The 11979-nt window shown below is 72.5% G+C and overlaps 3 protein-coding genes across 3 annotated transcripts; 1 reads left to right on the top strand and 2 right to left on the bottom strand.

Moving 5' to 3' along the window:
• The first annotated feature begins 205 nt into the window (after window positions 1-205).
• TMED3 (transmembrane p24 trafficking protein 3) lies at window positions 206-3268 on the top strand. The gene is made up of 3 exons (XM_072871059.1): window positions 206-582; window positions 1065-1313; window positions 1905-3268. Exons 1-3 carry the CDS (start codon window positions 418-420, stop codon window positions 2139-2141), a joined length of 651 nt encoding a protein of 216 aa, XP_072727160.1. The 5' UTR covers window positions 206-417; the 3' UTR covers window positions 2142-3268.
• A 1274-nt stretch (window positions 3269-4542) lies between these two features.
• On the bottom strand, window positions 4543-7090 carry LOC140655530 (gonadotropin-releasing hormone receptor-like). Its single transcript, XM_072870214.1, has 4 exons — window positions 6947-7090; window positions 6046-6630; window positions 5421-5625; window positions 4543-5228 (listed from the first exon to the last, which is right to left on the bottom strand). Exons 1-4 carry the CDS (start codon window positions 7088-7090, stop codon window positions 4774-4776), a joined length of 1389 nt encoding a protein of 462 aa, XP_072726315.1. The 3' UTR covers window positions 4543-4773.
• Window positions 7091-8941: 1851 nt separating this feature from the next.
• On the bottom strand, window positions 8942-10316 carry LOC140656088 (uncharacterized). The gene is made up of 2 exons (XM_072871359.1): window positions 9426-10316; window positions 8942-9004 (listed from the first exon to the last, which is right to left on the bottom strand). Exons 1-2 carry the CDS (start codon window positions 10314-10316, stop codon window positions 8942-8944), a joined length of 954 nt encoding a protein of 317 aa, XP_072727460.1.
• Between the last annotated feature and the right edge of the window lie 1663 nt (window positions 10317-11979).

The raw sequence follows: 11979 nt of genomic DNA, 5'->3' as shown, positions 1-11979 counted from the left end.
GGAGACGGGACACGGGAGACGGGACACGGGAGACGGGCCGCCTGCAGAGCGCGGGCCGCCCGCCGAGCTGCCGCGCCCGGGGCAGGGGAGCGGGGCTGCGCGGCGGGGGGGGTCTAACGCGTTGCTTTAAACGAGCACGGTGCGAGCAGGGCGGGGCGGGGCGGGGGTGACGTCACGGAGCCGTGCAGACGGCATTCGCACGCTGCCGGTGACGCGCTCAGCGCCGGCCTGACCGCTCCGCTCCGCTGCCGCTGCCGCTGCCGGGGGTCCGGCCCAGCGCCCCGGCGGTCCCGGCGGTCCCGGCGGCGGGCAGGGGCCGCGCCCGGGGCCGCCCCCAGCGGAAGCGCCGCCGGTGCCGGTGCCGGGCGGGCGCCACGTCAGGCGGGGCGGGGCGGGGCGGAGCGGAGCGCGGCCGGGATGCGGGCCGGGATGCGGGCACGGATGCGGGCGCTGGCGCTGGCGCTGGCGCTGTGCGCGCTGCGGGCCGGCGGCACCGAGCTGACCTTCGAGCTGCCCGACAGCGACAAGCAGTGCTTCCACCAGGAGCTGGAGCGCGGCCTCAAGTTCACGCTGGACTACCAGGTACTGCCCGCCCGCCCCCCTGCTCCGGCTTGTGCCCGCCGCCCCCCGCCCGCACCCCCGGCCCCTGCCCCGCAGAGCCCCGCGCGGGGCTGGAGCCGCGCCTCTCCCGTGCACCCCCAGCTCCCCCCCGTGCTGCACCGGGAGGTGTTCCCAGCCCTGGCCCCGTGCCCGGCAGCACCTGCCTCGGAGCCGGGATGTGCCCACAGGAGCCCCTGACCCAGCCGTCAGGCCTGTCCCCCTGTCCGGGCACCCCGCCCGAGCCCCGGGCACCCCACCTGAGCTGCAGGCACCGTGGGGCGCAGCTTCCCCCGGGGCTCCCCCAGCCCGGGCCCTGTCCCGTGGCGGGCGGCCACGGGCACGGTGCCTGCTCGCCGAGGGCACGGCTGTGCACGCGGGCGTGGGGCCAGGCAGAGCCGCTCCCTCCGGGGCAGGAGGCTCTTGCCACCTGGTTCGGCAGGTGCCGCCTGCATCTCCTTGCGCAGGTGATCACTGGGGGACACTACGACGTGGACTGCTATGTGGAGGACCCCAACGGCAGGACGATCTACAAGGAGACCAAGAAGCAGTACGACAGCTTCCCGCACCGCACCGAAGTCAAGGGCGTCTACACCTTCTGCTTCAGCAACGAGTTCTCCACCTTCTCCCACAAAACCGTCTACTTCGACTTCCAGGTGGGCGACGAGCCACCGATCCTGCCCGACATGAGCAATCGCGTCACCGCCCTGACGCAGGTAGGTCACTGCACGCTGCCGCGGGAGGAAGGTCCTGCTGCAGCTCCCACTTGCGGCCAAACGGCCCCACGGGACGGCAGTTGGGGGCTCATCCACTTCCCCTCCACCAAATGCAGAAGTGCCAACCGCCAGCCAACCGCTCTGCCGTGTGCCGGCCACATCCTCCTCCCAGTGGCACGGGCAGAGAGGGACGGGGAGGGCCGCTCCGGGTCTGAACCTCCCCCAGCCTGAGCACCCAGTTTCCATCCCGCACGAGGGAAGCCCAGCAAAGCTTTTCCATCCCTTGGCATGAGCCCACAGGGATAGTTGCGCCCTGGGCTGGGACCCAGACCCTGCCCTTGGCCCCCAGCACCTCGGCAGGTCTCTCGGTTGTGCCCCGGTGCTCGCAGCAGGCTCCCTCCACCAGCCGGTCTCCAGCGTTGCCGCTTTGAGCAGAACCGCTCTCGGGTCGGGGCTGGCAGAGCCCCAGCAGCACGGGGCGCTGCTGTCCTGCTCTCGGGTGTCCCAGCACAGCCCTCGGCTCCCTCGGCCGCGAGCGCCGGGCCCAAGCTGTGCTGCATCAAGAGCAATGGAGCACGCTTGTCTCCCCAGATGGAGTCCGCCTGCGTCACCATCCACGAGGCTCTGAACACGGTGATCGACTCCCAGACTCACTACCGCCTGCGGGAAGCGCAGGACCGGAGCAGGGCCGAAGACCTCAACGGCCGGGTCTCGTACTGGTCGGTTGGGGAAACCCTCATCCTCTTTGTGGTCAGCATTGGGCAAGTGATGCTGCTCAAAAGCTTCTTCACCGAGAAGAGACCTGGCAGCGGCGGGGCCGGCACCTAGAGCCGCAGCCGTTCTGTGCCAGAACTGCAGGGGGGAGCGGGCAGGCAGTATTCTCCCGGGTCACGCTTTACCTCTGTTTTTCACAAGGTGCTGCCGTGGGGAGGTGGCTGGGGGGGAGCAGGGGACGATGTGACACCGCTGAGCCAGGTGGAAAATGGTCACCCAAGCACAGGCATCCCCTGCCCAGTCCCCCAGCATCACCTCCCTCTTTGCCTTCGCCTGCCCTGCGGCCCCCTCCCCTCGCCCGGCCGGTCTGTCCCCGCTCGCCAGCTCCCCCAGGGAAGCGGGTGGGCGCGCTGGGGTTTGCCATCAAGGCTCTGGCCCCTTGTCTGACGCCTGGTGCACCTTCAGAGCCCGATGTGACTGCAGGGTGCGGCCCGGCATCCAGCAAGGCCACGCAGTGCCCTCGCACACCCAGCGGGGCAGGGAGCGCCGCCCGGGCCGGCGAGGGGATGGGGCAACGCTGACCCCCCCTGCGCCCACCTCCCCAGCGCTCCTGCGCCGAGCCGAGTGCTGCTCGCCCGGAGGAGAGCTGCCCTGGGGGCTGCAGGCTCTGTGCCCGCGGGCAGAGGAGGGGCGAGCATGGGTCCCCTTTTTTCCCCGGGGCAGGCAGGGCCCTCCCCGCAGCAGGGCCAAAGCTGGCAGCAGCGTCCCAGGAGCCTCTGGCTCAAAAACGGAGGCAAGGTTTCAGCCAGGGCTTTTTGCTTGGTGATTTCCTTTGCTTTGCAAGCCCCCGTCCTCATAGCGAAGCATTTCCCAGGCCCTTCTCTGCGGCGGGAGCGAGCGGCATGCCCCGTACGAGATGGTATTTCCATATTTACACAAGTCCACGCCCTGGGGCTGGGGCTGTGCCCAGTAGCCAGCGGGAGCGGGCACAGCTCTGCCCCACCTGTGCCGAGGAAGCCCCATCCCCGCCCCGGCAGCAGCGAGGATGCCCCGCACCCCCGGCACTGCGGCCCCATTCCCTGTAGCCCCACAAAGCAGAGACCGCTGCGAGAGCCCTGGGGAGACCAGCGTGCCGGCCGCCACCGCCAGCCCTCGAGCAGGCGCGGGATCGCTCCTCCGGAGCCGGAGCAGCACCACTGGCGTTTTACTTTGCCACTTCGTAATAAACCCCTGCGACCGTGGTTTGCGCTGCCGTTCTTGGGCACCGCTCCGGGGTGCACAGCCAGGTACGGCCACGGCCGCTGCCGAGCTGGCTGGCCCTGCCTGCAACAGGCCCTGCCTGTTCCTGCCTCCCTGGGCACTCGACCCCCCCAGCGCTTTGCAGACGGGCTCGGCACCCACCAGGGTGATGCCTGGCTCCCCCCTGCCCCTCGGCAGACCCCTGTCCAAGAGGAGACGTTTTGGTGCAACCAGTTACCGCAGCCCTCCCCTGCTGCCTGCCCGCCTGCAGCCCTGCCACGCACCGGCTCAGCGTGCTCCCGGCACGGGACCAGATGCCAGAGCCGGGGAGACCCCGGCGGCAGGAGCAGCGCTCCCGGCCATCCCCCCGCTGACGCGGCCAGCTCATGCAGAAGGCCGCGCTGTCGGCAGCGGCTTCCCCAGGGCTACGGGCAAACCCCAGGTCTGGGTCCCACCTGGCAGCAGGGACCAAAGGGGCCGAGGGACCACAGTGACCCACCCTGCGGGGACCCCCGGGCAGAGGCTGTCTGGAGTTGGCCTCTTGCTTCAGTCCTGGCTCCAGCAAACCCCAGCTCTGCCAGGAACCCTCCCCTGAGGCCAGGGGGATGCCAGGGCAGCTCCCGTGAGCCATCCCTCACCCCCGGCATCGCTCCTGGTGCCGCGGGGAGGGCTCAGACTGGCTGCCCCAGGATGCAGGGGGGAAGTAAGGGGCCCGGGCACCCACAGCCCCTGCTCGAGGCCCGGGGCTGCAGCCCCCTCCGCCCCGCCGGCCGCCCCGCTCCTGCGGCAGCGCTGGCCTTGGGGCGGTTGCCGCGCAGCCGGGAGCAGCCAGGGCCCCGTGCCTCGCAACGACCTTCGTCAGGAGCCGACGGCTCCCGTTTCGAGCGGAGCCGCCGGGCCCTGGGACAGCTGCCAGCTCAGCTCCGCCGGCGGGGACCAGCCCCGTGCCACACCGGGGCCAGGAGCCCCATGGGGACAAACAGCCCCTGCAGCCGCTGCAGAGAGGGCGGCACCCAGCCCTGGCCAATATGCGGGGTGCCCTCAGAGCTTCCCGTCCCTGGGGGCCCGGGGACCGCCCCACGGCAGGCACAGGAGCAGCCAGGGCCAGCTCCAGACCAGCCACCTCCGGGGCCAGTGGGCTGGGGCTCCCACCCAGCCCATCCCCAGCGGCGCTGGCTCTGGGGACCCCAGCCCTGGCCCAGCTCGTGGCTGGGGACACAGGCAGGACAGGAGGTGGCTGCGGGACGCTTTATTGCTGTGCTGGGCTCTGCTCCAGCAGCTGTGCAGGGCTTGGCGGGCACAGAGAGGGGACAGGGGGCCGGGGGCACCCGCACCGGCCCCGCAGCCCACAGAGGCGCTTTGGGGCGTGGGAAAAGAGCAGCGGTGGCCCCGTCCCCACCAAGCCCATCCTGCCCTCGCTGTCCTGCCGCCGGTCCCCTCCTGCCCACAGCCTCGGTGCCTGCTGAGCACCCCAGGGCATCCCCGTGGGGACGGGGCCGTGCCCGGCTCACAGGGAGCTGCTCTGGCAGGAGCCGGCCCCGGCGGGCAACCCCGGCCCGGCGGGCACCCGCCACCCCCGCGCCCCCGGGACACCCCGCTTGGGCGGCAGGGAGGAGGCCGAGCAGCGGAAGGAGCCGGTGGCCGGGGAGGGCGGCTGGGGCTCGGGGCCGTGCCCGCAGGGGCAGCCCCAGCCCCTCCGGAAGGGGATGGTGAAGAGCCCGTAGGTGATGGGGTCCAGGCACGCGTTGAAGAGGCCGAAGATGAAGAGGATGTGGGTGAGAGCCGGCGAGACTCTCTTCTCCATGGCGCGTGGGCAGAACCAGTACCACAGCCCCAGCAGGTAGTAGGGGGTCCAGCAGAGGATGAAGGAGGAGACGATGACCAGGCTCATCTTCAGCGTGCGCAGCCGTGCCCGCGGGATGTTGTTCCTGGAGCACCGCAGCGACACGTCCCGGGAGGAGACTGGGGGGGGCACGGCCCGTGAGTGGGGGGACGCTTAGCGGGCGGGCTGGGACAGGGACCCCACGCCCTGACGGAGGGCTGGGGGGTCCCCGCACAGCCCCAGCCAGGGCTGCCCCCCGCTCCCTCCATCCCAGGGTCCCTGCAAAGCCCCCTGGGCATGGGGACGTGGCAGCCCGGTGCCCGGGCACTCACAGAGGCTGGAGCCCATGCGCCGGGAGATCTCCAGGAGGATGCGTGCGTAGCAGCAGACCATGATGAGCAGCGGCAGCAGGAAGAGGCAGGCGAAGCCGAGCATGTTGTAGAGGGTCTCGTGCCAGGGCTGGGGGAAGCTGCCCCGCGTGGTGCACTGGGTGAAGTTGTGCGGGGGCCGGAGGGTGACCGTGTGGAAGAGGAACAGCTGGAGGCAGAGCAGAGGTGGGACGGCAGCCCCCTCCCCGGGGCCGCGGGGTGACGGGGGCTCCATGCTTCCCCAGGGCAGGGCACCAGGGTCCCGAGCCAGGGACCGCTGGAGCCACAGGGTCAGACCCCGCCCGCGGGCGTGGGACCCGCAGTCGCCCCTGTGCCAGCGCCGCTCCCCGCTCCCGGGGGGCCGGGGCACACAGCGGGGAGGGGGCCAGAGCTGGGTGGAGGGGGCACGCTGCCACAGCCCCTCCTTCGCTGCCCAGCTCGGCTGCCTCTCCTCCAAGCCCTCTCCGTCCCCAGCCAGCCCTGGAGCAGCCCCAGCCAGCGTAGCCGGGCGCCCTGGGAGCCAGCACAGGGGCTGGGCGGGCGATTGCCACGGGGCACGGGGCCGGAGAGGAGCCCTGGGGACGGGTACCTGCGGCACCGAGAGCCCCGCGCTGAGGAGCCAGGCGACGTAGAGCATGATGCGGTTCCTCCTCCGGGCACGGGCGATGGCCAGCGGGCGCAGGATGGCGGCCTGCCGGTCCAGGCTGATGACGACGGTGACGAAGGCGGAGGCGTACATGGCCAGCAGCCGGAGGTACATGAGGAGGCGGCAGGCCAGGTCGCCCGCCCGCCATTGCAGCGTGATGTTCCAGACGGCGTCCAGCGGCATCACCGCCACCGTCACCAGCAGGTCGGCAGCGGCCAGGTGCAGCAGCAGCAGGTGGATGTGGGAGCGCCGGCCGCCCCGCCGGCCCCTCGCTGCCCGCAGCACCGCCAGGTTGCAGCCGGCGGAGAGGGCGAAGAGGGCGAAGGTGACGGCCACGCGGGCCTGGGCGGCGGGGGAGAAGGTGGGCAGCCGCAGGGGCTCCTCGCCGCCCTCGGCCTGGGGGCTCCAGGCGCAGCCCCGCTCGGGGGGGGGCAGGCTGCCGGGGGGCTCCGCGCTGGCGTTCCCCGCTGCAAGGGCTGGGTCCGGACGGCCCCTTCCTGCCATGACAGGCAGACAGGCAGCGGCAGCCTGCCCGGAGGGGGCTCTGGGGTGGGGGCTCCAGGGGACACGGGTCACACTCAGCGTAGGAGGTCCCGTCCCCTGGAGCCCTGCTCCCTGCCCAGGGCCACGGCGCCCGCACCGCACCCCCTGCCCCAGCTCACTGCATTCCCGTCTTCAGCTGCTCTCTGCGTCCCCGCTGCTCCTCCAGAGCCCCCAGCAGCCCCCCCCACACCCCACAGCGCTATGGGGGGCTTGGCACCAAGCAGGGCGGGGGGAGACAATCTCAGCTGACCTCAGCCCACCACCTACCCCAGGCCATTCCTGCTGCCCATCCAGCCCCCACCCCGGAGCATCCCTCGTGGTCCTGCACGGGGATGGAGACGCTCTGAGCCCAATGCCGCAGCCCCTGGGGCACCAGAAGCCCCTGTCCCCCCGCCACCTCACCTCCAGGCAGGGCGTCCTGCCCAGCACCGCCCAGCCAGGCCATGTCAGGGCCGCTGCTCACACGCTGCCGGGTCTCCACGCCGAGGGCTCCTGCATCCGCGCCGCGCCCGGCGACAGCGAGCCGGTGGGGGCCAGGGAAAGAGGGGGAGCAGGGCAGGTACCGCTGGCGCCCGCAGCCACCTCCGCGCCTGCCGCTGGGCCACGCTCAGCAGGCGGCCGGTGGGATGCCCTTGGTAGCTCAGGTTGCTCCTTGACGTAGCCAGCCCACTTGGAACAGCTTGGTCCTTCACCCCGCGCCACCCACACGCACGCACAGACACGTAAGCGTGCACAGTGCGCGCACACACACGCGCGCGCGGACCCTCAAATGCCCATTCCTGTTGACGCACGCACAGATGCACACACGCGTGCACGCATGCACACGCAGCTCTGCGCCCCACTACCCCCCACCCACAGGCAGGCAGCTCTCGCTGCACCGGCTCATCCCAAATCCCATCCTAACAGTGCGGGGCTGGCGTGGCCCCTGCTCAGCACCCCGTGGGGCTGCCTGCCCCACGAAGCTGCCGGGGTCAGCCCCCGCCGGGGCCGGGCAGTAGGTGCCCAAGGCACCGTGGGAGGGACCCCCCCCGCCTGAGCGTGCCCCAGCCCGGGTGGGTGCTGCAGCCTGCCCTCCCCGGGGCTGGGACTGCTGCTGCCGGGGCCGGGATCGGGGTGCACGAAGGCTCCTCGCTTTGGGGCGCATCATTTGGGGCGGGCCAGAGACCCGCAGGTCCCTTCTCCCAGCCAGCTGCTCCCCCAGATCGTGGCTGTCCCCACGGCCAGAGCATGTCCCCGTGGCCAGAGTGTGTCCCCAAGTCCCTTGAGACCTGGCTGGGGAGGGGGGAGCTGCAGCCTGGGGGAGGGCAGGGGGGGCTGCTTTGCATCTCAAAGGCTTCGCCCCCCTGGCAGTGGGAATTAACATTATTAGCAAGTCATTTCACAGATAAGCGGGGCTCATTAGCCCTGCAGACCCCCTGCCCCAGAGCCCCTGGAGTGGGCGGAGAAGGCCCCCCCGACGCATTAGCACCCGGCTGTCAGCCCCCACCGGGGTCCCTGTAATGGATTCTCCAGACCCCCGCCGGCCACAGGCCCCTGCGCCCCGCAGGGAGCTGCGGAGGGGGCTGGGGGGCAGAGGGGCCCCATCTGCAGCCCCCCCCACTCCCCTCCACCTGCGGGGTCCCCAGCCCGATGGGCTCAGTCCCGGCTCCACGCCCGAGCCCTTCCCCTGTTGCTGGACCCCAAAACCCCACATTTAACCCTGCGCTGTGGGGGCTCTCACAGGCACCAGCACGGGGGGCGGGTGACGCGCAGCTCGCACCGAGCCGCAGGGCCGGATCCGGAGGGTGCTGGTGACCCCTCCCTGCCGGGGGACAGGAGGTGTCTCTCCCAATCCCTCCCTGCAATGGCTTTCCCAGATGCCGTCCAGCCGCCCTGCAGCTGCGTGCCGCAGCCCCCAGCCCCTGCAGCCCAGCAAGGCGGTGCCGGATCCGTGCCGGAGCCCCTGCGCAGCGGCAGCTTGACGGGCTCAGCCATCCTCTCCCGGCCCCAAACCCGCTCCCGGAGCCAACGCGGTGGCTCGGGCATGCTGCACCCCGTCCCACACCCAGGTCCTGCCACGGGAACAGCCACGCGGTGACACACGGAGGGGCACAAGGGTTTATTTATGTACAGTCGCAGCCACCCCAGCACGTCCGGCACGGCTCCAGGCTCACACAAGAGGCAGCTCGTCCCGCCCCAGCTCCCAGCTGTCCAAGGGGGGACACGCGTCCCCCGAGCTGCAGGCAGCCGGACGGTGCGTCGTGGGGCCGCGTGGCACCGGGTGCTCCGGCACCGGGGAGCTGGGGGCTCGTCCGGGTCAGTCCTGGGGCTGCGGTGGGAGCAGAGCCTCCAAGAGAGAGAGCAGGTCTGCGGAGAGGTCCTGGGGGAGCAGAAGGTGGGTGAGACGGTGACCGGCCAGGGCAGGGGTCCAGGGCAAGGCCGGGGTCTCGGGGCATGCAGGAATGGGGGCTGACAAAGCCCACCCACCAGGAGGGCTCCCAGACAGGGCCAAGCAGGAGCACAGCCTCAGCTCTGCCCCAGCTGATGGGGCCCCAACAAACACGAGGGCACCGGGCAGGATCGGAGCAGGCTGGGGGATCCACGAGCACCCGCTGCAGGGAGCAGGGGGGACGCCTCTCCGTTCCCAACCCCAGACAAGGCTGTTGTTACCCCAAAACCAGTCCCCGCAGTGCCCCAAGCCAAGGGGGCCCCGAGCGCAGCAGGGGGCTTGAGCCCTGCCCCATTGCAGCCCCATGCTGGGGGCCACCGGGGCTCACCCCGACCCTTGCCAGCGCACGTACCTGGGTGACCGTCCCTGCATCCACAAACTCTGGCAGCATCAGCCCCGCGTCCAGGAGGGGGTCACCGGGGAGGTCCGGGGGGGCCCCTGCCCCTGCGGAGTGAGGAGGGGACAGCCAGGAGGACACGTTGGAGGCGACAGCCCCATGCAGCTCTGGGGGGGTCCCTGTCGCAGGGATGTAGGGGGGCGACCCCCAGGCCCCCGTCCCCATGTCAGGAACACCAAGCACCTCTGGGGGGGTCCCTCTAGCAGGGCCACAGGGGGGTGACCCCCAGGACCCCATCCCCAAGGCGGGAGCCCCGTGCAGCTCCGGGGGGGTCCCCGCCATGGGGGCGGGGGGCAAAGCATCCTGCGGGGCCGGGGCTGGTGGGTGCAGACGGAGATCCGGGGGCTGGCAGCACCCCAGGCCCTGGGGGCAGAGGGGGCAGTGGCGGGGGGCCGCCCCCCGCCGCCGGGCCAGCGCCTCCTCGCTGAGCCCCAGCAGGGCCGAGAGGTGGGCGATGTAGCGGATGGCGAGGCGCAGGGTCTCGATCTTGGTGAGGCTCTGCCCCGCGGGTGCCAGCGCGGGCGGCAGGTAGTGTCGCAGCCGCAGCAGTGCCCGCGCCAGCCGCCGCATCCGCAGCTTCTCCCGCTCGCTGGCGCTCTGCCGCGGGCCCCCCGGCCCCGGGCCCCGGACCCCCTTCCTGCCCCCGGGGCCGCCACGCAGGCGGGTGGCGGTGGGCCCGCGGCAGGGTCCCCGGGCAGCGGCGGGGGACGAGAGGCCGCAGGAGTCAGGCGAGGGTGCGGGTGAGCTGCTGCTGTAGCCCTCGGGGTCCGGGGGTCCGCAGCAGCCCCAGTCCTGCAGCAGGGCCGTAGCGGGGAGCGGGAGACCGGGGGCTGCCGAGCGGGCCATGGCTGCGGGGCCGTGTGCCGGCGTCCCCGGCCGCCCTGGCTTTATGCGGAGCTGGAGGTGTGAAGTGGCACCTTCGTGGCCGGCATCAGCAGCACTTCAAAGGCCGGCTTTGAACATGCGGGTGACGAATTTTACCCCAGCGGTGTGAGGCTGCTCTGTGCTGCCCACCCCCAGCATCCCGTACCCCCCCGCACCGCCCCGAGGATGGGGCTTGGCCCCACGCGGGGGCTGCAGTGGGGGCTGCAGTGGGGGCTGCTGGGGGGGCTGCAGTGGGGTCTCCAGTGGGGGCTGCAGTGGGGGCTGGGGGGCTGCAGTGGGGTCTCCAGTGGGGTCTGCTGGGGGGTCTCCAGTGGGGGCTGCCGGGGGGGCTGCAGTGGGGTGCGAGCGGCAGCAGTGCCAGCTCCGCGTGTCCACGTCCCCGCCACGCAGCGTGGCCCCAGCCTGGCAGCAGCACGGCCCCAGCCGGGCACCCGCGGTGCCCAGCGCGGCTCCGCGGGACGCCGACCCCCGCGCCCGGTACCGGGGGGCCCGGCCCGGCCCGCCCTCCCGCCGCAGGACCCCGCGAACGGCGTTTCGCGCGCCGCCCCCGCTGAGCCCCGGCCCGGGCCGCGGCCGCAGCCCGGTGCCCGCCGGTGCGGCGGAGGGGGGGGCCCGGGCGCGGTGACCCCGCGGGGGGGCGGGGCTGGGAGGGGCCCCCCCGCCGCGTTCCCAGGCCCCGCAGGTGTCGGTGCCGGCGGGTGAGAAGGTTTCCAGGGAAACCCGGCCCCGCCGCGGGAAGGGAAAACCATCAGGGAGCGAGCGGGGGGCGAGGCACCGGCACCGGCACCGGCACCGGCACCGGCACGGCCCCCCGGCAGCACGGCCCCGCGGTGCCTGGCGGTACGGGACCCCCGCACGGCAGTGTGCACGGCCCCGGGGGTGTGGTGGTGGGCACGGGACCCCCAAACCGGGTGTGCACAGCCCCCCCCATACCGGGTGTGCACAACCCCCCCCATACCGGGTGTGCACAGCCCCGGGGTACACGGTGGGCACGGGACCCCCCATACCGGGTGTGCACAACCCCCCCCATACCGGGTGTGCACAGCCCCGGGGTACACGGTGGGCACGGGACCCCCCATACCGGATGTGCACAGCCCCGGGGTATGGTGGTGGGCACAGGACCCCCATAACGGGTGTGCACAGCCCCGGGGTACACGGTGGGCACGGGACCCCCCATAGCGGGTGTGCACAGCCCCGGGGGTGTGGTGGTGGGCACGGGACCCCCATACCGGGTGTGCACAGCCCCCCATACCGGGTGTGCACAACCCCCCCCATACCGGGTGTGCACAGCCCCGGTGTACACGGTGGGCACGGGACCCCCCATATCGGGTGTCCACAGCCCCGGGGGTGTGGTGGTGGGCGTGGGACCCCCCCCATACCGGGTGTGCACAGCCCCAGGGTACGGCAGTGGGCACAGGACCCCCATACCGGGTGTGCACAGCCCCCCCCATACCGGGTGTGCACAGCCCCCCAATACGGGGTGCACACAGGCTCCCCATTATCAGGTATCAGCCACAGACCTGGGCCCGGGGCACAGGGCCGCTGCGGGGCACGGTGCTGGGCACAGGGCACGGCACCCGCAGTGGGGTGCAGGGCCGGCCACTCTCCAGGGAAGCGCTGGCCA

The sequence above is a fragment of the Ciconia boyciana genome, chromosome 8 (genome assembly GCF_034638445.1).
Source record: "Ciconia boyciana chromosome 8, ASM3463844v1, whole genome shotgun sequence".
Lineage (NCBI taxonomy): Eukaryota > Metazoa > Chordata > Aves > Ciconiiformes > Ciconiidae > Ciconia > Ciconia boyciana.
The sequence above is the reverse complement of the archived record's forward strand: the minus strand, read 5'-3'. Positions and strand labels throughout refer to the sequence as shown.

Excerpts from the sequence above, each read along its gene's own strand:
- TMED3 (XM_072871059.1), top strand. The coding sequence starts at position 418 with ATGCGGGCCGGGATGCGGGCACGGATGCGGGCGCTGGCGCTGGCGCTG. Across the intron at positions 583-1,064 it reads AGTTCACGCTGGACTACCAG|GTGATCACTGGGGGACACTA; the intron begins GTACTGCCCGCC and ends CTCCTTGCGCAG. Across the intron at positions 1,314-1,904 it reads GCGTCACCGCCCTGACGCAG|ATGGAGTCCGCCTGCGTCAC; the intron begins GTAGGTCACTGC and ends TTGTCTCCCCAG.
- LOC140655530 (XM_072870214.1), bottom strand. The coding sequence starts at position 7,090 with ATGGCCTGGCTGGGCGGTGCTGGGCAGGACGCCCTGCCTGGAGGTGAG. Across the intron at positions 6,631-6,946 it reads ACCACGAGGGATGCTCCGGG|GCTGCCGCTGCCTGTCTGCC; the intron begins GTGGGGGCTGGA and ends CCCTCCGGGCAG. Across the intron at positions 5,229-5,420 it reads GCGCATGGGCTCCAGCCTCT|TCTCCTCCCGGGACGTGTCG; the intron begins GTGAGTGCCCGG and ends TGCCCCCCCCAG.
- LOC140656088 (XM_072871359.1), bottom strand. The coding sequence starts at position 10,316 with ATGGCCCGCTCGGCAGCCCCCGGTCTCCCGCTCCCCGCTACGGCCCTG. Across the intron at positions 9,005-9,425 it reads ATGCAGGGACGGTCACCCAG|GACCTCTCCGCAGACCTGCT; the intron begins GTACGTGCGCTG and ends CTGCTCCCCCAG.